The sequence below is a fragment of the Lissotriton helveticus genome, chromosome 1_1 (assembly GCF_964261635.1).
Source record: "Lissotriton helveticus chromosome 1_1, aLisHel1.1, whole genome shotgun sequence".
NCBI classification, from domain to species: domain Eukaryota; kingdom Metazoa; phylum Chordata; class Amphibia; order Caudata; family Salamandridae; genus Lissotriton; species Lissotriton helveticus.
The window spans coordinates 1,139,399,083-1,139,425,740 of NC_136057.1; the positions used below are offsets into that span (position 1 = coordinate 1,139,399,083).

At 43.8% G+C, this 26,658-nt stretch overlaps 1 protein-coding gene across 1 annotated transcript in view; it reads left to right on the forward strand.

Moving 5' to 3' along the window:
• The first annotated feature begins 236 nt into the window (after nt 1-236).
• Nucleotides 237-26,658, forward strand: part of ALX1 (ALX homeobox 1) — a 102,694-nt gene continuing 76,272 nt past the window's right edge. The window contains exons 1-2 of the mRNA XM_078656585.1: nt 237-459; nt 12,365-12,669. Of these exons, the coding sequence (XP_078512711.1) occupies nt 237-459; nt 12,365-12,669 (528 nt within the window). The remainder of the gene's footprint in view (nt 460-12,364; nt 12,670-26,658) is intronic.

A 26,658-nucleotide genomic window follows, 5' to 3' on the forward strand; every position in this document is an offset into this window, starting at 1 on the left:
CCTCTGCAGTGGGCCTGCTCTGGCTCTAGCAGACCTCGGGGGAGCCTGGGTGGAGTTAGGCCTCCCCGCTTCATATTCAGAAAGGTGGGCGGTCCCAGCTCCATCCTGCGGAGCCTCAGATATAAAGCCCCTTCTCGTCCCTCCGTTCAAGACAAGAGACGTTTAAAAGGCTCCTCACAGCAGCAGCCCCGGCCTCCCCCGTCTCCTCCTCCCCGCGGCCGCCTCATTAAGTGATTATGGATTTTCTGAGCGAGAAGTTTGCCCTGAAGAGCCAGGCCAAAGGCAGCGAGTTCTTCCTGGGCGCCGGCGGCCTGGAGCACGTCATGGAGACGCTGGACGGCGGCGAGGCCTACTACAGCGGCAAGGGCCCCGGGGGCAAGTGCGGGCCCTACAGCGGGCTGCCCCGGGCCGAGCAGCACGGGCGCCTGGACCGGGCCTCCCCCTGCCAGGAAGGTGAGTGCAGCACCGGGCCGTGGGGGCTGGAGGGGCACCGCCCTAAGGTCTGTGTGCCCCCTGTTTGGGCATACCTCTGCCAGGGGCAGTGGAGGGGCGGTACACACCACCCTCACAGGTAAGACTACTTTCCGATCCTCGACATAGGCTCACACCACTGTCTGCCCACTCCTAGGGGCAGCGGCAGTGCAAGGGTGGCGGGAAACCCCCTCGTGCATCACCGAAGCTAGAGTTTCATGTCTCGCTGCCCATTCCTGGGTTTTGCTGCTGGAATGACAACATCCCCCCCCCCCCCGCCCCTAACAGCAACATTTACTTATTTCGCATTTGTGTAATTTCCTCTCCTCTCTATATTTTCATTTTCTGCTGTCCTGTAAATGTATTTTCTGGTTACTGCAGATAAATCTTGTATTATATTTATAAAAAAAAACTGGCGAACCAAAATGTATCTCTCATTTGCAAGCGAATGTACTAAAATGACCTTCGGTGAATGTGACTGCTTTTCACCGCATGCTCACATAGACACTTCTTTGGCGCATTAATTTATAACATTCGGTTGATTTTAAATTCAGTCCGCATCAGCAGTGCGTTCGTCGAGAGATGATGTTTTGGTGACAAGTCCGCTCAGATTTGATAAACACCGCCCTCTCATTCACCTCCGCAAGTGTTATTTCAGATCGTGGAGCCAGAGGAAGGGAGCGTGCAACACTCAAACAAATGTCATTTCTGTCAGCGGCAAAATAAATGCACGTCATTCAGAAGTGTCTGAGCGTGAGGTGAAGCAGCAGGCGCGAGGCCTCCTTCGTCTTCGCACCAGAAATATTGGATTTTAACAATTTCAAATAAATGACCGCGACCCTGATCAAAATGTTCTTTAAAAAGAAGCCCCAGTCTAAACGTTAAAGTTGCGAAATATGGTAATTTAAAACGTTTTGACAGCTGGAATAATACGACATTTGGAAATGGCTTTTAATTTGTCTCTACTTGCTGACAGTATTTTAATATTTTAAATGCGTATTTATTTGTGTGTTTTGTTCTTTTTAATCACCTATCATAGTTCGAGTTAGAAAGCGCATATGTTGGACCTTATTAAGATATAAGAGGTTTAACATGCCACTGGATAAAAATTACAATCAATGGAGATATGATAATAACAATATTATTAATACATTTGTTAACGCTTCATACAGCAGTTTTGCCGTGCTAAATCACGGCAAATAACAGATGTTACTTGTACCCAATTAATGATACTCAGTTTACTGACCTCTAATGGTTATGTGTTGTTTGTAGCTGGAGGCGGGCGCTAAAAGGCTTGCTTTGTATGAAGCCGCCGTGTCCTTCACACAAGCGCTCTATTGTGGCCTCGGCTTAACTCTCAAGAGTGGCTGGCGACCACTGCTTTATTGTTCTCAGCCACTGAATGTTTTGAACTATGTTTTTGTTTCTTATACTTGCATGACAGCTTAGTGTCTTCAGCAATAAATTGTCCCAAGTTCCCAGAGCGCCCAGGTCACTGAGCTCTGACTCTCAGGCGCTATTTTTCAAAGAAGGTATTTTTTCCGGGATATTTGTGCACCGGTGTGCTCTTCAGCCCGTTGTACCGTGTGCCAAAGCGTAGGTTTCGAGCACTGCATTTCATTGCAGGTCAGGACTTAAGCGCGGTATCAGGTCTCGATTTGCACCGCAGGAACTATTTTCCGGAGCAGAACGCCGCGGAGGTTCAGCGTAGGAAGGCGCGGATGGACACAGGCGACTGAGCCGGTCTTGACAGGAGCCGACCTTTGAGGACACCTCTGCTTCTTCGCAGTCTGGCATAGAAGGCGCTGGCCAGACCCGACTCCTCTCTCAGACGGATGAAAGAGGAGCTACATGTCTCCAAACACACAAATCCAAAGTGCTTAACCAGTAAAAAAAAATACTATATATGTATAAATACTATCAAGGTGAGAACACTTCTGTTGTATATCAATTTAAACAAAGGCTGTGTAAAATCTGTAAACAAACAGGCACACGCACATTCCTCGTGTGTTAAATTTGAACCTATCATAGGAATTGTGCGCTTCTTTAAAACACTAATTAGACAATCGATCGTTTTATCGTAAACGTGAACAATATTAATTTAGCTATTTATGATTGAAGCGCCATTTAAATTCAGTGTTTTTTCTTTCAGAAGGCATTTACTAGTTCTCCTAATGTTATGTAGAAAAAATAGCTACATGTATATTTTAAATAATCTTTTGATTCATGCAGTGGGGTGCTTTTCCAAGGGGTGTAAAGAATCGCACCTACCACTATATATATCTTTTTTTATGTGTGTTCCTTTTACTAACGATTACTCTCTTATTTATGCAGAGACATTCACGGACCCCTAATTCTAGTCCCAAATTTGAGGTGTGTTCTCTCTTCCAGAACCGACAGTTTTATTAGCTATCAGGGACCGGCTCCCACGTGTAACTGGAAAACATTTGTATTTTCTTTGGATCAGTCAAGTCCACTTCCGAGTGTCACCTACTAGATCAAGTAGAAAACATTGGTCACTGGGCATAGATACATGATGCGTTTATTGCTCTATCTACGTATAGATGCGTCTACCTTTGTTTAATGTTGTTATTACTGTACCGCAGCGGCGGGTTTAAAGACGACACGTTATTGGGGAAGTTCATCCGTGATTTTGCTTCCAGAATTCACAAACAATAGACCTTTTCTTTATATTGCAATTTTCAACTAATGTTAAACCATGAGCCACATATTATTTTGCGTACCATGCGACATCAAATATGTGTAATTTATTCCATTATTTTGTAAACAAATATGACCTCCAATTGACTGAACTCCGTTATTTGTGGGGATTCTGTCATAGCCAACCGCTATAGAAAATAGTTCACAGGTTTGAATAAAATTCTCTTAAATATGGACTAAAACAACAGCCAAAGTAGATGTCAGTTTATGAAAGCCGCCAGAACTTCGAGATGGCATCACGGGTCGCAATGTGTGGCAGCCGTTTTTTCGCATTCATTTTTACATTTTGAACACGAATTAGGTTTCTCTTATGTTTCAAGGCCCACCTTTCGTGCGTACGACCTTATTAAATGTTATCAGTACATAGCCAAACACATGCGTTACAGTCACAACTTTTTTGAAAATAAATATTGCAAATATTTGCGTTTTATACATAATTCTAAATATTTTTACATCTAACGTGGTAATCAATTCAGTGAATTATGGATTTTACAGCCATTGCTGGGTATGAAATAGCACTTTCTGATCATGTAATCTATGTGTCTAGGTGCCTTTCTGTATGTCAGTCTAATACACACACACACACACACACATATATTATATATATATATATATATATATATATATATATATATATTTAAAAGACTGAAATACAATAATTTATTGTTTGTAGTGATGCATCATCTCATGTTGTTTTCTTTAAATTAAGACTATCCCCCAAATATTTGTACTTCCTACACGATGGGAATAATTAAATGTTTACAGTGCTGCTGTACTAGTTATTGGAGATATTAGTACATTGCATTGTTTGAATACAGCACTTTTGCCTGTACCGGGATACGCTGGGCCAAATTTATGGCATTTTGGCAGAGGGCAGCGAAGAAATGCACTTTGCTGTGCTGCCCTACGCCAAAGTGAAAGGGAAGGAATGCACCGTATCTAAGCAATATGATGCATTTCTGTCCTTTCTGCCTTTGCTGTCACTGTTTTGGCAGCCTAGAGCCAACGTAGTCACCCTTGAACCATTGTGCAAGGCTGCCTCCTTTGCGGGCAGGATTGTTTTTGTGCACCTTCCTGCACAAAAACAATCCAAAGAGGCAGTTTCCATTTTTCTATGTGTGCTGCAAAATGCAGCACACATGGAAAGAGAAAAAACTGAGGAGAAATTAACATATTTCTCCTTGTTGCGCCTCACCTCAGGAGGCGTACTGATTCGGCACATCCTCAGGTTTACATCACTTTGTTCATCTGGGGCAGCATCAAATTCCATAGGTATTCTGTGGGAAAACCCACCGCAATGCCCAATGAACGCCTTCCGGGTGCAGAGTAAGGCGATGCAGCGGTTTCAGCTGCGTTGCCTTACTCATGATTTATGAGGCCACTCCAGCCATCCAGGGTGCCTTTGTGTGGCCTCATGAATCTTTATGAGAGCCATGCGTCATGCATGAACCACTTTACGTGGTGCAAAAGTGATGCGGGGCTCTAACAAATAAGCCCCTCAGTGTCTTCAAAGACATAAACCTGATTGGTTGACACCAATGCTGACCCATCTCCTGCTCTTGGGCTTGATCTCTCTGTCCATCATCTCTGCTATATTCTTGTATTCACTGCAAACACTATATCTGCAACAACAAAAATGAATATTTCACTCGATATGCATGATTTGAATGGAATATTACCAAAGGATTATAAAATAGGCCATGTACTGATAACAGGACAAACTGTTAATCATGCCTCTATCTCCACCTTTCCATTTTTAAAGTGCTTTGACGCGTAACACCAACTATTCACAGGTTTCTGCAGTATTCTTCAATTGGTATCAGCCAATAAAACCAACAACTAAAGAATCAACAGGGTAGACAGGAAGCATCTGAAATTGTGAAATAAAAACAATGCCCCTATTCAGATATAAGGTGATTCTCTACACAATTGTGAAAATTTGGCATCTGTTTTGGAGATCTGCTTAGGCTAAAACGCTGAACTCCATCGTTGTTGAATTAGTGTTTGCGGACGCGAAGTAGAAAGGTTTGTTGGCATCAACGAGAAGAGATTCAGTGTTGAAGTTCGTATCTGTGTTCCATCAGTACTGCCACCATGGAGGTGTATTTGTGCCACGCATTTGCGCCACTGCGCATGGAGAAAGAATAGTGACAGCAATGCAGACAGTACAGCCAGAGCAGACACTAGCTGGGCAAGGGTCATTTCGTATGCCCAGGGACATCTGATTCTCCATGCAGGCAAGCACGGAACAGCTGAAATAATAAGTGCAGTATTTATGTTAAGCACTCTGGGGCATATTAACAAGGGAGATATCACCGCTTTTTCGGCACATAGAGTCGAAAAAGCGGTGATTTAATTATCGCATTATGTACAAGGACACGCAAAAATGGTTTAGCGTGTGTTTCCTTGAATTAGCAACCATTTTTCCCCCACTTTGCATGTCAGCAAAAAATATCACCAATGACATGCAAAATAGGCATTCCTTTCCATTACTCCATGGAAATGCTCGCTGACACGGCATCGTGATAGTTACAAGTCTCGAACAAACCCGCGATGGGATAAAATAAACTGTGCTAACCACGGTTATCACAGGTATGTAATGCCTGGTTTAAAATTTACTTAGCCATACTTATAATGGCAGGTGGCTTGCCAGGTTAGGTCCTCGCTTGCCTATTATCAAGCTTCGCATTAGCGCACTCCCAATATCGCTGGATTCCTCACGCTAATCAGCGCTATCGTTGGATTTACATCTCCTCTGTAAAAAGCGTTGATGATACGCTGCTAACCCGGCACTTTAAACCAGCGATACACAGCAATACAGAAAAACGCCCTAAGCACGTTTTGTGATACTTATCGCATTCTGTTGATGATATGCCCCTCTGTGCCTAAAAAAAAATGCACATGGTAAAAAAAAAAAAATGCACCACGGGACAGTAAAAATGGAGCAAAACAGAAAAACAGCATGGCAGTAAAAAGTATTGATCACAAAATAAAGTGGAGTGAAATGTGTTACCGTGTAGACAGTGTGGCCCAGGAGTGGCAAGGCACAGACTTTAATAACTATGATAGAGTGAATTTTTGTGTGGAGTCTTTGGGCAACGAGTTGCTCGTGTTCTCATGATAGCATCTGCTTCACGGCAAAGCTGCACTCTCTTCACTCCCACCACATTTATAGTGAATATGTGTCCCATAGAGCGCCTCCAGGTGCAGTCAGAGCGCTGTGTGCTGGAGGAAGAGACGTCAACTAGTCCCTCACTATTGAACAGCAAAGTCCAGGATATTATGTCCTTATGTCTGAGGACTAAAATAGGACACTTTGCTAAGCAAGAAAAGAGAAAAGAAAGTGAGTCTTACAGAAAAATGCAGATTAACACACCATTAAATGTGTATTTACGAAACCAACTGGCAGGAAAGTAAACCCCTTAAGGTACATTTGTGCTTTTTTGGAAGCTTGTTATGCCTTTACGGGTATCAGTGTGCCAGCAGTGCGAGTCTTGAAGAAAGGGGCTGATTTAGGATTCACCATGTAAGGCGCGTGTAAAGGAGCCTTTGAACTTACTGAGTGTGAGGATGGGGATTGGTGGAAAGCGGGCAGAGGCAAGTTCCAGCCGCTAGGAATGTTCTGCTTAATAAAGATCTTGCACAAGAGATTATGGGGGAAGTTCTGAAAGTCAAACCACATATAGGGCCCAAAGTAAGCTGAGCAGAGCATTCTGGTTCAGACATTTGGGAGAATTCTTCCCTACAGACATAGTGAGATGGTGTGACCTCATCCCATGTGGGCTCCATACCTCATGGACTAGAGTTTGAAGGTTAGCCCAAGCATGTTCAACGAGGCAGAGTAAAGCTTTTGCGCAGGAAGTGGCAACATCTCTTTTCTGCAGGAACAAATCATGCAACTGATTGCAATTTATACATCGTAAGGAAGCTAAGTGTGTACCTAGACAGTAGGGGGACCAGAATTTTAAAGCTAAAAACCAGGACATTTCACAAAAATAGAAGGACTACAACTGTAATTCAAATGAGCGCACAGAATGACAGCGCTCCTCAAAAGAGAATTACAGAACAGGCAGTAAGAGCGTACATAAAATGCAATTTTCAAACCCAGTAGCTTGCCTGTTAATTAAACTGCTTTCTTGAAACAACTGCTAACTATCCCTGCTTTGTAAAACATAAAAAAGCACCTCCCACCGTTTTCAGTTGACCATCTTTAAAAACAGAGACATGAGCTAAATTTCTTGAAATCTGCCAGGACAGCTTGTGAAAAACAGGGACCATCCTGGCAAATCCGGGATGCCTGGTCACCCACACAAAACATGTTAAAGCCGAGATTGGCATTGTTTAGAACACCAACTACCACCACTTAAAGAGTGGAAACATCTAAGGCAAGATTCTTCTGCAGTGCTTGAGCAAAATGAACAGCGTTGCTTTCTAGATAGCCATTTTTACTTCACCGTCTATTTGCACCCTTTGAATTTTTATTGATTTCACAATCAAATGTTGGTTCTGGATAAAGGCAAGGGTGAAGGGATCTAAGCAGCAACATTTAAAAGTTGTAATAACTGTGGCAAGAGTGAAGGAATCTGAGCAGAAAAGTTTGAAATATGTTCTGAGTTTGGGTCTGTAAAAATACCCGATCTGGGAAAGGTATTTGCATGTCTTCATCACACCGTATTTACCAATGAACTGACGGCATGCCTGCAGTCAGAAGGCATGCCTGCAGTCAGAAGGCATGCCTGCAGTCAGAAGGCATGCCTGCAGTCAGAAGGCATGCCTGCAGTCAGAAGGTATTGTGGCCTTCAAGGACAACAGCAGTTTTCAACTTGAGTCTCTAGTAGGCGATTTTTTCCAGGCACATTTGAACAGAAAAGTTATACTCTTCCTTATCACACATAAAGCAGAATAACACAGATTTTGTAAGCAAGAAAGAATTTGGTATATGTAGAAAACTATGTGGAGGGCCTGGATATGCAAAGGAAACACGTACACAGGAGTGCTCCTCATGGACATTTCCACCCCTGGAAAATTTGCCTGAAGTACACTTCTGGGTTTTGTTAATCAGGGAAAATGCATACATCTGTGTTTTCTGAGGCATAAGTCCAAGCATTAATGATGTGTATCTTTTCTGGTAATCAACCTCCCCTGTGACTTCAAGAAGGTGTTAGGCTGTCTCTCAAAGAGATACAAACTATAGTAGTCTGAGTGTAACACTTAAGCTCACTGGGGAAATTTGATTTTGTTGATGGCCCATTGTAACCTGAGGCAGCAGAATCTTACTAAATACTGAGTGATCACAGGCTCAAATCACCAGCCTCTAAGATTGGCGAATGCTAAAGGATAGCTTTTAAAGAGTCGCTAGTGACATTGGGTTAATGTAATGGGGGCAAAAGAGGCTGCTGGGTCTTTAACAAGAAAAATAGAGGTAGCAATGTTTACCGCTCACTACCTCTGCATTACTACTTGCGTACACATACACCAGACTCGCCAACTTCTAAAAAAAAAAATGGATGAGGTGGGGCCTTGGCAAGGGCGTGGCTTTGAGTCGAGTAAGGTATTTTTACCTCTCTCCCAAACCTTCACTAGGAAAGAAAAAGCTTCTAACTCTGCTGCTGATGTTGTGAGGATGTTTTGCATCCAATAACCGACATCGGCTGTGCAGAGCATGAAGCACAAGATGAAAACCCACTCTGTGAAGGGGTTTGCAACACATCTTTTGTGCCACTCTGTGATATTCAGTGTTCACCAGGAGACCATGTAAAGGGGGCCGATATTGTTTCTCACAAAGTGGTACTATGTGAGTTGTCAGGTCTGATCCACACAGGCACACCTTGTGAAATCCATCTATCTATCTATCTATCTATCTATCTATCTATCTATCTATCTATCTATCTATCTATCTATCTATCTATCTATCTATCTATCTATCTATCTATCTATCTATCTATCTATCTATCTATCTATCTTTCTATCTATCTATCTATCTATCTATCTGTCTATCTATCTATCTATCTAAAGTGGAACACCATCTGAGTAATCTGTGAATAGGATCAAACACATGACATTCTCTCACATTTTCAAGTTATCCAACCCAAGTATACCCAGAATCACATAACAAATCTCAAACATGCTCAAGCAGCAATCCCACCACACTGCTGAATTTTCTGTATTTGTAAGTCTTCTTGACAAACATACATTCATCCAGTTCTGATTCTGTGAGTCAGCGTGGGGAGTCCGTCAAGTGATCATTTTGATCAATGAGATCCAAACTAAGGTGCACAAAAATGTTTTGTGAAATGGACCGTAAAATACCTTTCTTTTCTTAAGAAAATGACTTTTTTAAATCAATACCTATTTAAGTCAAAATACGGGTGATTGTGCGCTTTACAAATGTGGATTATTATCATAAATCACGAGGCCAAAGGCCGAGTGTTTTTTAAATATCACCAGAACCCCAAGTTGGCATTATAGGACTATATTACTTGTGCTTCCCATTTTTTAAATTAATAAATGATGTGTTTATTTTGGAGTAGTTACCTTGAAAGAGCTGTTATCTTTAAAGCATAGCTAACAGTTGACACTGATTGGAATTAGAATATTTGGTTTATATTTCTTTAATGAATAGCTGATAAAACAATGGAGAGTTGCACAGGTTTTATGTGATTTTATGGTGGCCAGCTGTGGCCGGTGGAGGGAGTTCCGTGGGGCAGACAGGTGGGGTGGGGGAGGGGCGGGGTGGGGGGTGGTAAACACCGGAATATGGATGATTGCAGGTAAGTAAACAATTAAATTAAAAAAACGAATTTCGTTGCTCGCCCTGCATCGCAAAATGCGATGCAGGGCGTGCTACGAAATTTGTTTCGCGGCTGATGGTGGCTACTTCTACCAAATAATTATAGATTTATTTCATTACAGCAAAATGTGCTGATTTCAATTTTGTTTTTATTTCAAATGGATAAAAATGACAATGCTAGCGACTGTGCCGCTTAATTTACCTTTTGGTTCGCATAATTTAGACAATGTTGCCAGATAATTGAGATAATTTTGTCATATTATTGTAGTGACCCTGACAGTGGTAAAGCTCTCAGAGGTGGTTAGGGAGCTCTCATGATGATGAAATCTGCATTTCGCGTTGTGCAGCAAAACAATGCTTTGTTGCTCAAAGACCTATACAGCCATGACGCGCTTCAGCCCGTCACAGGCCTTGATCACATGACACGCTCTGTCAGGTTAGCAGTTCTTTATACCGTTTTTTTCTCTTTTTTTACTCAACCAGTGTTTATTTAAAGTGACACGTGCTTAAGTTTAGAATCATGGAAACAGAAGAAAAATTCAAGTTCGAACGGAATTAGGGGAATAATAGCAAAACAGTTCTTTTTTTATAAGAAGTAGACGTTCACGTAAAATACCGTAACTCAATTAATTTTGCTTAAAATTTCCAACAATTGATCAAGAGTTGTCTCAAACAATTTCATCCCATCTGTATTACCCATTTGCTAAAAAATCTTTAAACTAATTGTAAAAAGGCCCAATTTTAGTTTTACATAAAATCATTGATGTAAAACATATTGTTATAAATACCTTAATCAGAATAAATAGTCCTTTAACAGAGTGAAATTTCACAAATCCAGTACATTTGATTTTTTCGTTCAATGTAAACTTGTAGACTTAAAGTGCAAGTGCTTTGCAAATCTATTGATTTTGTGATAAAAAAGACTTTTTAAAACCCTCTATAAAAACGACTCATTTACCCTATGTGTTAGCCAAAACCCATCCATAAATAAGGTCAGGCTCTGACACAACACAGGATATCAGTTACTCAACCACCGAGTTTTTATTCCAGAACTTTAGCCAACATGATGCGTTTCGGCAGAGGCGCAGGCCTTTATCTCATAATTTATGTATATATACATTTTACACAGTAGGTCAGAGTTTCCATAGGAAAAGCATTTTTAGTTTTTTTGTTTCGCTAATAACTTTGGGACTGTTTGATAAATGTGCTCAAATCTTTTAAAAAAAACTTTCAAAAGGTTCATTCACTGTGGCTCCTTCATGAAAAGTTTCATGCCGATCCATCAATCGGGGGTGGGGGGTAGGTGGTGACCAAGAAAAAAAGGGTTGGGCAAAACATTGATTTCCCATGTTAATTCTTCGGAAAGTTTGATCTTTGATACAGAAAAACAGCTGAACCGAATTACACCAAATTGGGCATAAAGTTAGGAGTTCAGTGGGAAAGGGCACAGCTGCATCACCGGCACTGTCACAAATTCAATTGATATTTGTTGACAAAGAAATTGCCAAACATGATCCACATAAATGGTTACAGCCACTGACTGATAACAGCAATCACAACCCAAGCCATCGCAATCACAGCCCAAGCCAGTCATTATGTAGTCTCGATCTATCTATCTATCTATCTATCTATCTATCTATCTATCTATCTATCTATCTATCTATCTATCTATCTATCCATCCATCCATCCATCCATCCATCCATCCATACCCACCCATTCCATCCATCCATCCATCCATCCATCCATCCATCTATCTATCTATCTATCTATCTATCTATCTATCTATCTATCTATCTATCTATCTATCTATCTATCTATCTATCTATCTATCTATCTATCTATCTATCTATCGTGTCCAAACCCTTAGCATGAAGGGCCAAGCACAACGGAGAAAGCATCTATACTTTCTGAAAACTAGATACATTGAAGTGCCTTTGACCGCGGATTTTACTTCAGCCTTTTGGTTTCCTTCCAGTTCCTGCATAACCTTTTGTTGCTTTTAAATATCTACACGGGTTTCATTCAGACAGACCGTATTTTTGTTAAGGTTCTGCTTGTCAGTGGTGTGTTTATATTGGAAAAGAACAAGGCAGACCCACGGTTTGTTTAAATGTTCTTAGTGTGAAGGCAAAGGCCTTTTACATCTGTACACTGCAGCTACAGGATGCTACACCCTTTCCAAAAATATTATGATGTCACTCACTCAAGTATTCTTTTCGAAATATACATTTCAGAACTTTCACCTATTCTGAAGTTTGTGTAGGAGTTAACATAGATTTTGCCAGCTAGACTCTGGGGTAATGACTTTTGAATTAGGCCTTGCAGTGGAATAATTGTCAGAGTTCTCAGTCAAAACGATTCTTTCCCCCCTCTCCTTGCAGTGAACTATGGCATTGCCAAAGCGGAAGGCCCGCCCCTGCACACCGAGCTCGGCCGCCCATTGGAGAACTGCTGCACCATGAGGGGCTCTCCCGTCAAAGGCTTGCAGGAGAAGGGCGACCTGGAGGAGCTGGGAGACAAATGCGACAGCAACGTCTCGAGCAGCAAGAAGCGGCGGCACCGCACCACCTTCACCAGCCTGCAGCTGGAAGAGCTGGAAAAGGTCTTTCAGAAGACCCACTACCCGGATGTGTACGTCCGGGAGCAGCTGGCACTGAGGACGGAGCTCACGGAGGCCAGAGTTCAGGTGAGAGGGGCAACCGTGTAAACAAGAGCAAACCTACCTCTCTTTTACTCTGTTTCTTCGTCTGTTAGTTCTCCATTCATTCTGTGTTTCACACCACTGATAACAATTTATTATAACTGCTTTTTGGTTGTTTCTCTAAACCCAGACTGACATATCGCATACACAGTTTTTATCTGTGTTGTGAGATTGTGTCAGATTTAAGAGCCAGCAATATTTGATTTTGTTGTGCAGAATGTTATTGATTGAAATTCCACTAGCTGCAATGTAAAATACAATTTTACGTGCAGTAGTGTTCTAACACAGAGCACCGTGCAATTTACTTCTGAGAAAATATAATAAAACTTTCAGCTTTTACAGCTGAAACTTTTAAAAACGCAGACCCAACTATGTCTTATAATGTGGCCCATAGACTCTCTTGTCTCACCCTCTAACTATGATCTTCTATTTATGATCAACGTCAATCACGTTCTTCATTCCTTCCTTTGTCCATTGTCTTTACATAGGCAAAAAAAATCACCAAAATGTATTAAAGTTCAAAGGAAATTTTACAATCCAAAATCAACAATCTTTTACAGTACTCGACAGCAGATGTACATTTTCCATTCAATGAATATTTGGAAGACGTATTCGACTTTGTTAATATTGAAGATGTGCATAGAAAGCATAATAGACTTTCATTGTTCATAATTAAGTCTGCATGATTTTTATTTACTAATCAGCAAATCAAGTTTTCCCCCAAAAACTTGTACATGCCCCAAAATGCAAATCAAGTTCCATTTTACCATTGTAGAAATGTATTTTCTCAGTTACAAATAGATTAGTTACACAATCAATTTGTGAGAACATTGAATCTATTTATAGAAAAAATGATTACTTTGAGATAGAACAAAATTGGTTCATTAAAATGTTTTATATTTATTTGACAAACAGTGACATCCAGGATTGCAAAAACAATTGTATTGTGAAAACCGCATGCAATGTTGTGGATGTTTGGATTTAGAGATTTCCTTATCAGAATATCAATCTTCCTTCGTGGAAAGAAATCACCCATTATGAAGTGCATGCTACATAACACGTTCCTTTTATTGTGTCACAGTTTGTCTGATGGCTAACAAAGGAAATATTGATATTGTTACATTGTGAGGATATACCGCTCATCTACTAGTTTTGAAAGTTTGATATGCATGCAGTAAAACTGCCCTATTTAATATAGCACAAATGAAATGCAAGCATTTCCGTGTCAATAAATAACACACATGCAAAATACAGGATGGTTTCACAGAGTTTGTCCACTGTAAAATATCTTACATTGAATTAATAATCCTTAAATTAACTTGGACTTTTTATATGAATCTCTATTGTAGAAAAGATTAAATGGGCTCTCATGCGATCATAGGAACTGAGGGTGCTCCTTATCCCCTAGCTGAGTAGTAAAATGCATTAATAAATTGGGGGCATACGACCCACTACAATCCTGGGCCCCAGTGCCCTTGCCCCTGCTTCACCATTGGCAGCTATTGCTCAGAGTGAATGTTACCTTCTGGAAGTCAAATACAAAAAGCCCTGGCTTTATTTGTTGAACTTAATTTCACCACAGGCAAAATATTTCTGTTCGTGAAATAAACCAGCCCCTCTATACTCATTAAATATAGTGCCTTTTGTAGTGTCTTTTCTCTACTCCCCAATTATGGAAAGCCGCTTAATTCTGCCGTTTGCAGAGGCAAATTATAAGTGATTCCTAGATGGAAAACTACCTGCAAGGTACTCCTTGAAAACCCACAAATGTTTGACTTCGAGACTGTTCACTTATATTTTCTGGCTACCAACCCAGGCATGTCCAGAATGCCAGCACCGACCCTAAACTTGTCATATCAGCATGTCGCCACAAATGAATCCTTAAATAACTTGGGCATCTTGAGCGATTATTGCTGAATGAAAATTAAATAGAAATGGCTGTGTAGAAGATTTCACCTGTGCTTGAAATGGGAAAATAGAAGTGCAGGTACTCTGTGCCAGAGTACTTGCCGATTTCTGAAAAGTGCAAGTACTCTCAAATTAAAAGTATTACTTCTGTCTTGAGAAGTGCCGGTACTCTCCCTCTCAAAATAGAAAAGTGCCTGGTACTCCGTACCGGACAGTACAGGCCCTTTTAAAGCACTGGATATCACATTTAAATTGTTGTGAGAAGCATCCTTGAGAGAGTCTAGAGTATTCTACAGGAAAAAATAAATTGTGGTGAGATTACTCACATCTTTTTAGGCTAGCTACCTGGTGAAACACTTTAGTGTGTCACATTCCACCACTTTTCTCCCACACTGCAGTGTTTTATGAGTGAGATCCGACCATAAGCAAATCAGTCTGATGAAAGGCTGAGTCCAGCTGACTTGCTGGGTTATGTTTGTCTGCATGAAACAATAGCAACCCACTGCTCTTGGATCTCCACCAGTGTGATGTGCATAGATTCTTTCACACACATTATACTGATTTGAGTATACTTATCATATCATCAGTTATGTGCATGGAGTATATTTAGTGGTTAGCCATACATACCACATTACCCTTTTATAAAATGTGAAATATTCACAGAGCAGAACATAGAAAAATTCCTCTCGGTTTGCATTTGATAGCATCAGTTTAGACTCTTGTAAAATAACTCTTGAATCTCTATATTTGTTTTTTCATTGGTCTCAGCCCTAAGTCCTTAAGTTACATTAATTAAAACGTTTTAAAATATAAACGTGAAGTTATGTGAAGACATATTTAGGAGAGCAAGTGGTAAATCTGTGTGCCGGATTTTAAATCAGATGTTGCCACATTATAATGATGTTAACCATATTTTATCCATTTTGGCTGGAACATTGACCTGGCTGAAATTGAATTAATTAACAGGCGCCTTAGCAATTATCAAAGCATGCTCCTATAAGGTAATGCTTGAGCGGTATAGGTATGCACTGGCAGATTTACACTCAGAGAGTCTAGTTCAGAGAGGCAGTCTTCAAAGAGTTGCAAATCTGCTGCCATTGAATTACTTGGAGTCGATTTGGAGGTAATTTTCGACTTTAATTGGATTCACAAGGAGTTCCACTCCTGGGAAAACCACAACAGTCATAAATTTCCATAAGTCTCAATGGTAAAATATACTCATGCACATTTTCATATCAGTGGTAAAAAAAAAATTGTATATTTAACTTGTTTTCTCCCCTCGGGAAAGAGTTTTCATCTGAAGAAACGTCTTCTTTTTCACCGCTATTAAATTTAAAAGTGTTGCCTTTTGTTTTCCACCCTAGAAAGCCACTCAACTCCTGTCGTTCATAGGAATGTTTTTGCGTGTGATTCCAGGGTGTGAAACTACATGCAGGCGGTTTTATACACATGGTTTGTGACAGTTCATTTTCCTCCAAAATTTGATCCCAGTAATCCATTTGCATTTGCACAATATTGCCGAAACAGTCAAGAGATGTTCCAATAAAGTTACCTAGCGGCTTCAGTTTAGTTCCCTATAACATTACACATGGTATTATGAAACACTTCGCTAGTGCCTTCAGTTACAACATCAAATGTACTTTAGAAAGATGGAATAACACATCATAAATCGTCACTCGGTGTGTGTGTATCATTCACTGTGCTAGAGCTCTTCACATTCGTACACACACACACACAGCAGAACTCTGGAGTGTATGCCGAATCAATCGATCCACAGTACCTTTATTAGCTTTTTTTATGTGAGGATTTCTGATGTAGCTACTGAGATCATTACTTGCTTGCCTAAGAGGTGATTTCTGGTGTCAAGTGTAATATTAGTAAAGATGAGCATGTTTGTTTAAGTTTGTATTGCTCTTTGACTTTTACATTCCTTAACCCAATGGTATGCTCATACCAAATTCAGCTCGTCTTTAAACCCTTGGCCGCGGCGGTAATTCCACCGCGGCGCTAGGGAAAAGGGGGGCCGCACGGCGCCACCATGCTCGTGACGGAACAACTACGTCACGAGCCGCGGTGGCGCTGTGCTTGTGACGGAATGGTTCCGTCATGGCCCCGCCCGCTCAATGGAACGCTCAGTGCAGGCGCGGAATCCACGGCCAGCCGCGGCCCGTGGAGGGTGTTTAGGTGGGGCAGGGAGGCGGGGCGGGGGAGGTGCAGGGTGGGGGGGTGCTAAAAACCAGAGTATGGATAATTGAAGGTAAGTAAAAAATTTAATTAGTAAAACGAATTTCGTAGCGCGCCCTGCATCGCAAAATGTGATGCAGGGTGCGCTACGAAATTCGTTTTATTTATTAAATTGTTTACTTACCTTCAATTATCCATACTCCGCTTTTTAGCACGCCCCACCCTGCCCCTCCCCCGCCCCGCCTCTCCGCCCCACCGAAACTCCCTTCACGGGCCGTGGCTGTCCACCCGCGCAGGCGCGGCGGCCGGGCCATGATGGAACCATTCCGTCACCAGCACAGCCCCACAGTGGCTCGTGACGGAATGGTTCCATCACGAGCACGCAAGGGGTTAAATACATTTCAATGACCAAACTGTTCTGCAACCAGTAAAATATCTATATATCTATCAATATATATCTATCAATATTTATATATATATATATATCTATCTCTCTCTCTCTCTCTCTCTCTCTCTCTCTCTATATATATATATATATATATATATATATATATATATATATATATATATATATATATATATATATGCTCTTGTAGTTAGCCATATAAAGCATGTTAAATCTGTTTGTTTTGGGGGACAAACCTTTGTGGAATAAACATCTTAATAGTGTCACACCAATATGCGGCATTGCAAAGTGGTAGTAGTTTTTGGTCAAAAACGAAAAATACTGTTAGAAAAATATAACATTAACAGTTCACTTAACTAAATGTATAACTTTACACAACTATAGCTTGAAACATACTGCATCTTTTCACTTAGCAGAAACACTCTGTGCTGTCCCTGTAGTATATACTGATGAAGCACCAGAGACAACTCTGTTATCTGATCCTATAATGCCACAGCGTGATAATAAACCAAAGGACCAGAGGCTGAGTGGGTTAAAGCATGAAATGACGTTTTTCGACCCGTCATGTATTTTTTATTTAATGTGGAATACGGAAAAACATATGTTTTCCTTTAGTTGAAATGCAAAACTCAAGCTGTAATGTCTGCGAATTTAAGGAAAACAATTGACGGGTGTTCTTGTAAATTAACGGTTTGGAAAAATCACTGCTACATTTAAAGAGCTAAAAGTGTCAAACTAATACCTATTTACCTCCATTAATGCAATAATACTCGAAAACCATCGCATCCGCATAAAACAATGGTTTCAGAGCCTTTTCCGAGTCATCAGAAAATTAACATTCAGATGAATGAAGACATTGTGAAATACACATACCGTCATGGTCAAATTGACTTATTTTTGGTTGTTGAAACGTCCACGGCCCATACGGCAATTTCTGTTTGCAGTCGCAAATTCTTCACAAAGAGCTGCTATGTAATCGCTTTACACAGTTATGGCACATCTCCAAACCTACAATACATGGGAGTGGGGCATGTAATGTACTGGTCTGGGCCTAACTGTTACAAATGGGAGACCACACGTTGCTTGTTCTGGTGGTCAGTACAATGCCTGCCACGCCCAGGGTCCTGGGCCCTTTAATAATTACTCAACGTGCCCTCCGTGCTAACGTCGGGCAAAACCAACTATCCCACGCTTGTGGGGGGGGCGGAGCACCAAGGCTATCTCGGCTGTGGGCCACAGTGGTTGCGCCCACACACTGCAACACTACATTCCTCCTTTACCCCAAAGTGAAACATCAAAATAAACATAACATGACTTATCAAAATGCAGAACATAGTCTCTGGAAACTGCAAGGATGCAAAAGGAACAGTCTTACTTTTACGTAGGCAGAAGTACAGCTCGAACTCCTTCACCGTCTGCATCGGGCCACAAAGTCTCGGTACCTCTGGGACGGCTTCGGGCAAGGGCGCAGATTGTACCTGCTTTGGCTGCGCTCGCCTGATGGAGTTTGAACTAGTTCTTCAGAGTCATTTGCCTCGGTAGCTCCTGGGTAGCTTTGGGCCACCTGTGACTCGAGTCCACTTCGGGCCGGTGTGGTTGAGCCTGTTCTTGGGTGTTCCTCCTCGTCAGGGATGTCTCCTTCCGCTGCTTCTCTTGGGCCTTGGGTCGGTCCTGGGCAGGGCTCTGCGGGGTCGGGGAACTCGTCACTTTCTCCACTCACGATTTTCTTAAAGAACGATACGTTTCTTGTGACTCTCTCTCTACCTCTTGCCGCCGTGATCATGGTGCCATTGACGTTGATGACAGTCCATGGGTCTAGCTCGAATGGGAGACGGAACTTCCTGCCTGGATGGCGGTCTTTCACGAGCACCCGGTCGCCTACTTGGATGGGGCTGTCCGCAGCTCTTCTTCTCCGGGATGCATCACTGTTAGACTTTGTTCGCTGTTCCGTGGACCGGTTGCAAGGAGTTGGAGACGATGCCCACATGGGGTGGTGTGGGATAGTGTCCATAACTACCCTATTGAAACATAGATGGCTTGGAGGAACCCCCGTGGTGCAGTGGGGTGTTAGCCTGTACTCCCGTAGGAACTGGTAAAGGGCCAGCTCTAGGCTTTGGCCGTCTGTCATTGCAATTTGAATAGTCTTGTTCAAAGTCCTCATCAGCCTCTCAACTTCCCCGTTGGCTTGAGGCCATCTTGGGGTTATCTTACGGTGTTTGATGCGGTGTGATTGTAGGTATTCTGCTAGTTCACAGCTGTTGAAGGGGGGCCCATTGTCTGTGCGTAGTTCCTCCATGAGGCCATGGGTGGCGATTATCTTCTCCAGCTTGGGAATCACCTCGGAGGCTGCGGTGGAGGGCAGGATCTCGATTTCGGGGTATCTTGAGAAGTCATCCACCACCACAAACATGTACTTCCCACCGGGAAGGCTGCCAAAATCTGCGCTAGCGCGCACCCATGGGGATGTCGGTCCCTCCTCTGTGATCACAGGCGCTGGGGGGTTGGGCAGGCTGGTCGCTAGGCACACGGGGCATCGCTGGACGACTTCTTCTACTATCTTGTCGAGTCCTGGGAACCAGAGTTTGCTCCGAAGTCGGTTTTTTGATTTTACAATGCCCTGGTGTGCGCCATGGGCCAGGAGGGCTGCTTCCTGTGTGAGGCTGTCATGCAGCACCAGGCGAGGGCCTCTCAGGAGACATCCTTCCGGAGAGATGGACAGTTCGCCTCGGACTTGGTGGAGTGCTCTCAGTGTCGCTTGGGCATTCAGGGTGCGGAAGGACGCTGGACTCTGGAGTGGCTTCCAATTTCCCGACTTGATAGCCTGGATGGCGATCTGCAAGCAGTCGTCGTCCTTGGTGGCTTGCGTCACGTCTTCTAGGGAGATCGGCAGGGGTCTAGATCTTTCCACAATCATCCTGACGTATTCCTCAGTGGCATCGGCTTCAGCAGCTTCCGCTTCAGTGACCGGGCGGGCGTGCCTCGACAGGTAGTCGGCAGGGTTTCAGGTGCCGGGCCAATACTCCACGGTGAATTGGAATTCCTGGAGCTGGAGTACCCACTTCTCAATGCGAGGGGGGGCCGTGAAGATGACCCTTGGAAGAGTGGGACGAGGGGTTTGTGGTCTGTAATCACTACAAACGGGTGCCCGTACAAGTAGATGTGGAAATGCAGGCACCCCCACAAGATGGCGATGGCCTCCCTCTCGATCTGTGAGTATCGTTGCTCCGTTGCCGTGAGGGTTCTACTCGCATACGCCACGGGGGCCCATTCCCCGCATGCTTGTTGTTGAGTCAGGACGGCTCCCAAACCTGTCGGGCTTGCGTCCACCACGAGCTGTGATTCGTTGCGAGGGTCGAAGTAGGCCAGGGTCGTGTCCACTGAGAGTGCTGCTTTGGTTTTCTGGAAGGACTCTTGCTGTTCTGGCCCCCACTCCCAAGTGGCTGTAGACTTCGTGAGGTCACGGAGAGGGCCGGTGAGGTCTGACAGAACTTTGATGAACCTCCCGCAGTATGTGACCATTCCAAGAAAGCTGCGGACAGCGGTCACAGAAGTTGGGGCGGGAGCTTCGTGGATGTCTTTGACCTTGTCAGGGTCCGGTCCTACACCCTGGTCAGAGAATTCGTAGCCAAAGAAGCTAATGTCTTTTCGTAAGAACTCGCACTTTTCCCTGTGGAGGGTTAGACCCCGCTCTTGTAGTCTGGCAAAAACGGCTTGGAGGCGCCGGATATGTTCATCCAGGGTCGGGGCATGGACCACGATGTCGTCGCTTACATTTAACACGCCGTCCAGCCCTTGCAGGACATTCTGAATGATGTTCTGAAACACTTCTGCTGCGCTTCATATCCCGAAGTTGAGCCGGGTATACCTCCACAGGCCTGCGTGGGTGGAGAAAGTTGTGATCGGGCGTGAGTCTGGGTGTAGTGGAATTTGGTGGTATCCTGACCTCAGGTCCATCTTCGAAAACCACTTTGAGCCTGATAACTCTCCAATGATGTCGTCTATGGTTGGCGTCAGATGGCGCTCTCGCTTGATAGCGAGGTTGGGGATGCGCATGTCAACGCAGATCCGCACAGCGTCGGGTTGCTTCGGTTTCTTGGCTACCACGATGGGCGACACCCATGGAGTGGGCCCGCTTACCCTTTCGATGATTCCAGCTCTCTCGAGTACCCGCAGTTCCGCTTCCACTTTGGGTCGTAGGTGGAACGCGATACGTCGGTGCCGGAGGGCCACTGGGGCGACCGATTGGTCTATGTGGAGATGGATGGCGGGTCCTTTCAAGCAGCCAATCCCCTCAAACAGTGAGGTGTGTTCTAGCACAAGATGGTCGAGGCTGTGGGCTTGGACTGTGAGTGCGAAGTGTATCAGTCCCAGGTCTTGGGCCGTTCTGCACCCAAGTAGGAATCCGGATCCCTCTTGCGACACATAGACCTTGGTGTGCAGGTGAGTGGAGTCGTGTGACAGTGCTGTCTGGAAGACCCCACACAGGCGTAGTGGGCGACTGGTGCCGTAGGCGTATACCTGTACTCTGGTGGGATGGAGTACTGGTGGAGTGTCTAATGTCCGGTATACGCTGGCCGCCATTAGATTGATCGTCGCTCCGGTGTCAATCAGGGCCGCCACAGCTTGATCTTGCACGTTGACTGTGCACATGGGTTCTGCGGATGGTGTAGCTGCCAGGGTGTTGAGCATTCGCACAACGTGGACGGAGGCTGCATCGGCATCGTCATCGTCCATGTCGCTGTTGGTGGAGGTGTTTGGCAGTGGTTCTAGCTGTCTCACTCTCCGGGGTGGGCCACCCTGCTTTTTCTTCTGTGTCGATAGGCACACACTTGCAAAGTGGTTGGCTTTTCCACAGGTGCTGCAGATCTTTCCTTGTGCCGGACATGCTCCGTTGTGGGGCGTCGCTCCTCCGCACCGTGCACAGGCGCGGTCGTGGGAGGAAGGAGTTGGGCCTGGCCTCCCTTGCCGGGGTTGTCTCGTGCGTGTCTCGGTGGCACTGGTTTTGATGGCGCACACTGGTTCCACTTTGACTGCGACTGCGGGTTTTGGCTCCATGTGCGCGGCTCTGGCCTTCGACAGTTCTTTGGATCGCCCTAACGCCAGGATGTCGCGCATGGGCATGTTGTCCGTTTCCAGGACTCTTTCGCGCAGTTTTGAGGAAGCGCAGCCTTGAATGAACTGGGCGCGGATCTCGTCGTCGACATCCGGGAGGGTGCACGTGCTGGCCAGCTTCTTTAGTCTCGCATAGAAGACGTCTACCGATTCTTCAGGGAGCTGGCGGACTTGGCGGAGCAGGAATCTCTCATAATCCGCACTGGCGAATGGTTCGAAGTATTCCGTTATGGGTCCGCATAGCGTGGTGTAGTTCCGGGGCGGGCCTCCTCCCACCACGTCCTTCGAAATGTCGTGGATCGCCTCGCCTCCTAGGTGCAAGAGCATCACACGCCGTCGTTCAACCGCGATGTATGCCGCCAGGAAGTAGTTCTCCAGGCGTTCCACGCATTTCCTCCACTGAGCCGCCTGCGACGGCGGCGTGCCCGTGACTGCAAAGGGCTCTAGCGGGGGCACGGCGGCCATGGCCATTGGGGGAAATGTTAGGAGTCGTCAGCCGGGTATGCTGGTTCACCAGAGGGCCAGGAGCACAGGAGCACGCTGGGGGTTGCTTCCCGGGACCTTGGAGTGTCCAAACAGCGTTGCACGCGAGATGCGTGAGGAACGGCAGGGTCGCCTCACGCGAGATGCATGGGAACTGGCAGGGGCCGCAGCGTTGCACGCGGGAAGCGTGAGGAAGCGCACGCACGGCGCACGTGGTAGGTCCAGCGGCGTAGGAGGCAGGTGCTTGGCCGGAGATGGGAGCGGGTGCACGGAGGAGGCGGCGGAGGCGCCGGGGCAGCAAAGCACGCACCTGAGACCAGCGAGGCCGCTTGCCAGGGTGGAGAGGCGGGGCCAGTATGCTGCGGGCCACCGTCGCAGGATGTACCCACTTTTTGGGGCGCCAAGGAGCAGCGGTGGGTCCCGATGGACGGGGACACAGGTGTTGCGCGGCAGGGCCGCCGTCCGGTAAGGTCGTCCGCCGGGGTGTAGGGCTTTCTCTTCCGGCAGGGGCGCTGGACACGCCGTTAGGGACAAACCGCAGGGGCTGCAGCTGCAGGCTCGGGAGTGACCTAGCGGCAGTGCGTGGCACGCGATGGGCTGGCGAGACCACCTCGTCGCCAGTGTAATGTACTGGTCTGGGCCTAACTGTAACAAATGGGAGACCACACGTTGCTTGTTCTGGTGGTCAGTACAATGCCTGCCACGCCCAGGGTCCTGGGCCCTTTATTAATTACTCAACGTGCCCTCCGTGCTAACGTTGGGCAAAACCAACTATCCCACGCTTGTGGGGGGGGCGGAGCACCAAGGCTATCTCGGCTGTGGGCCACAGTGGTTGCGCCCACACACTGCAACACTACAGGGCAGTACTGTGTAAATATATTTTCAAAAGCTGCTGTTGGGACAAACCTTTCTCTGGCACAGGTTATTAATATTTGCCTTGAAGGAAGTGGTTGTGTTGAAGCACTTCTTGAGTTGTCCCTGTATCTTACTAAATTGCATCACTGCACATAGCATGCCAGTGCTTTATTTGTAAAAGAATGAGAGCAGTGCACAAAACTCTGCTCAGAAGTCTTTATTCCACCTCTTGCCTCTTTAATTCACCACCAGACGCCCCCTGCTCATTTATTTCACTCTTGCAAGTTCCTACTTTCTAGGTTAGTGATGGTTTTTCAGTCTATTTCTTCCTCCCCCTTTCCGTTTTGTTTGCTTTTCCCTCTCTTGCTCTCTGCAAATGTCTGATGCAGACAAATAAGTGCAGTTCCCCAAAAATGCGTGCCGTGGACTCAAGTTAAGCTCTGTAGCATGCCATAAGAAATAATTTCCTTAAATGTCTTCACTTATATAGTCAAAAGTAGCTTCAAGAGGGTTAGTTTTTGGTTGCCCTATTTAAAGGACACAGGTCTTCACACACCAATCTCCACTTATGTGAAAATATATATCATCATGAGTGTGCTCATCTGCTTAAGTATGGAGTTTAGTGTCTTGGGTATTAGTCAGAGAGTCAAGCAAGTGTCACCATCTAGCAACACGAAATATATATGTAGTGCCAGTCAGGGGGTATGTCTATTTGGTGCTCATATGTACCTCAGGAGTTTTTAGAGCTAGTGTGTTCTCATTGCACTCTCTGGCTGATACCTAAGGCATAAGAGCTCTCCCTACATGAGGAGACAAGCCCACTTGCAGTGGCGTAGCAAGGTCAGGTGGTACCCGGTGCGGAACATTTCTTGTCATCCCCGCCTTGACAAAATGGCAAAAATATGTGTTTAAAACACATATTTTTGCCATTTTGTCACCCCCTCAGTGATGACACCTGGGGCGACTGGCACCCACTGCACCCCCCTTCCTACGCCACTGCCCACTTGTGATCAAATGTTTTCACAAAAGTGAGGAGCAGATTCTATGATGGAGCATGCCATCCTTGGATGGGTGCTGACCCAGCATCCTTTAACTAGAATAGCCAAAAAAAACAAAAGAGAACTGTAGGAGAATATGTTTAAATAAGTACGCGGAGAAATGTAATAAAGTTACTCCTTTGTGTGTGATATGAGTTCCATTATTATTGTACTGTATATTAATGCTGATGATTCTACCTATGTCTAATTGGAAGGTGCAGTCTAGTTGGTCTGTTTTTCTCTCTTCCCAAGTTATTGATTTTTTTAAATTAACTTATACAGCCTTGAGAATTGCATGAAAACAACCACAGATTGCATATGTTGCATCACTACAATCTGCTCTTTCCCCACATGTGTTGTTCTATATTGTCTTGCTCTTATGTAGTACTGACTGCACTAAATAGATCTCATTTATGAAGCAGTGCTAATGTTTTACAGCTGTGTTTTACATAACATATATATATAAGGTATTGTTCATTGAGTACACAGTCTGTAAACGGAGAATTTGAAGCTATCCTGATCACATTGTTTTTTGTGTAATTTATTGATGCCTCTTTTAGTTTCTGATTTTAAAACAAGCATGTTCCAACTGAGCATCTGAAAAAATCACAGTGCAATATAATTTCAACAACCCACTGGTGCTTCGCTCTAAACAGATTTTTTTTCAGGCAGGAAGGAACTCGATTGTCCACTAGTGCTTTGTTACTCAGCCGTTGAAAGTTTCTGCTTCTCAAGTATATTCATTTAATACGATCAGTTTCACAATGAAAATGTAGGTTTTTATTTCGTAGTTTTGGTTTGTACTATTCACAGTCCCCCATTTGCAGTTTGCCCATAAATAATGTTGCTAATGTAACACACACACACCAGAAGCAAACCTTAACAAGCAGGCCACAGATCAATGATTGTGAATAATAATTCGCTGAATGGAAAGAGGCAGAATCTAGAGGATGAAATAGCTAAAAAAAAACTTACAAGTACACTTATGTTAAAACAATTTGAAAAGTGAGGGTGATATAGCATGGCAGTCTCTTTGTAAGTAAAATATGTGAAAACATGTATTACAGTTACATCCTTACATTTAGTAACATGAGACTAATAAGAAACAAAAGAAATGCAAATTAAACATTTCCAATTACTTTTATTAATTACGTTTTGATTACTTTATTTGCTTTAAATGTCTCTTCTTTTAGAGAAACTATGTTTTCAAAATATTCCCATTCAGACTCATCCTATAAGCAACATTTGCAGTTGGTAATATTGTAAAGTGGTTGTCATATTAAATAGCAGTATTTGGATGCTTCAAGGATCACCGGCTATCCGAAAGATCAACAAGTTGCATGTTCACATACTGATTATAAACAGCAGAAATAATGCATCGGTTGTGGGAAAGAAATGTGTGTAGTACATTATGAATTTCAAATACAAATGGCTGATACTTTATAAATACAATATAAACTAAGAGCTCTGTGTTTTATACTTATATTATCATTTACCTATCATTTTGGTGTTCCCTTGGGTGCTTTTTCTTTTTTTGATTTGTAGTAGGTTTGTAGTGGTGGAAACTCAATATATTTACAATTTGACCTACGTAAATACACAATATTCTGTATAAAATGAGTTTTTATCGAATGTAAACTCATAAATCTATAAAGTGAGGTGCCTGTGTCATTTACACACTTTATTATGGCCATAGCCATGTTTAGAGGAGTGTGTATTGCCATATTGTTGTTACCCTCCCTCCATATATAAGGAACATTTTCAAATGGATGGATGACACACCTTTGCTTAAGAATGAAATATCAAAGTAGATCTCCTTAACATAATATAAATATTATATATTTGTATCAATCTGTATATCTAGTCATCACAAGAGATATTAGTCATTACATAACCAAAGAATTGATTAAATTACATTGCAAATTTATTCATACATTCACCACAAGTGACATCAGTAACATGAAAACTTTAAAATGCCGTGTATCAGTA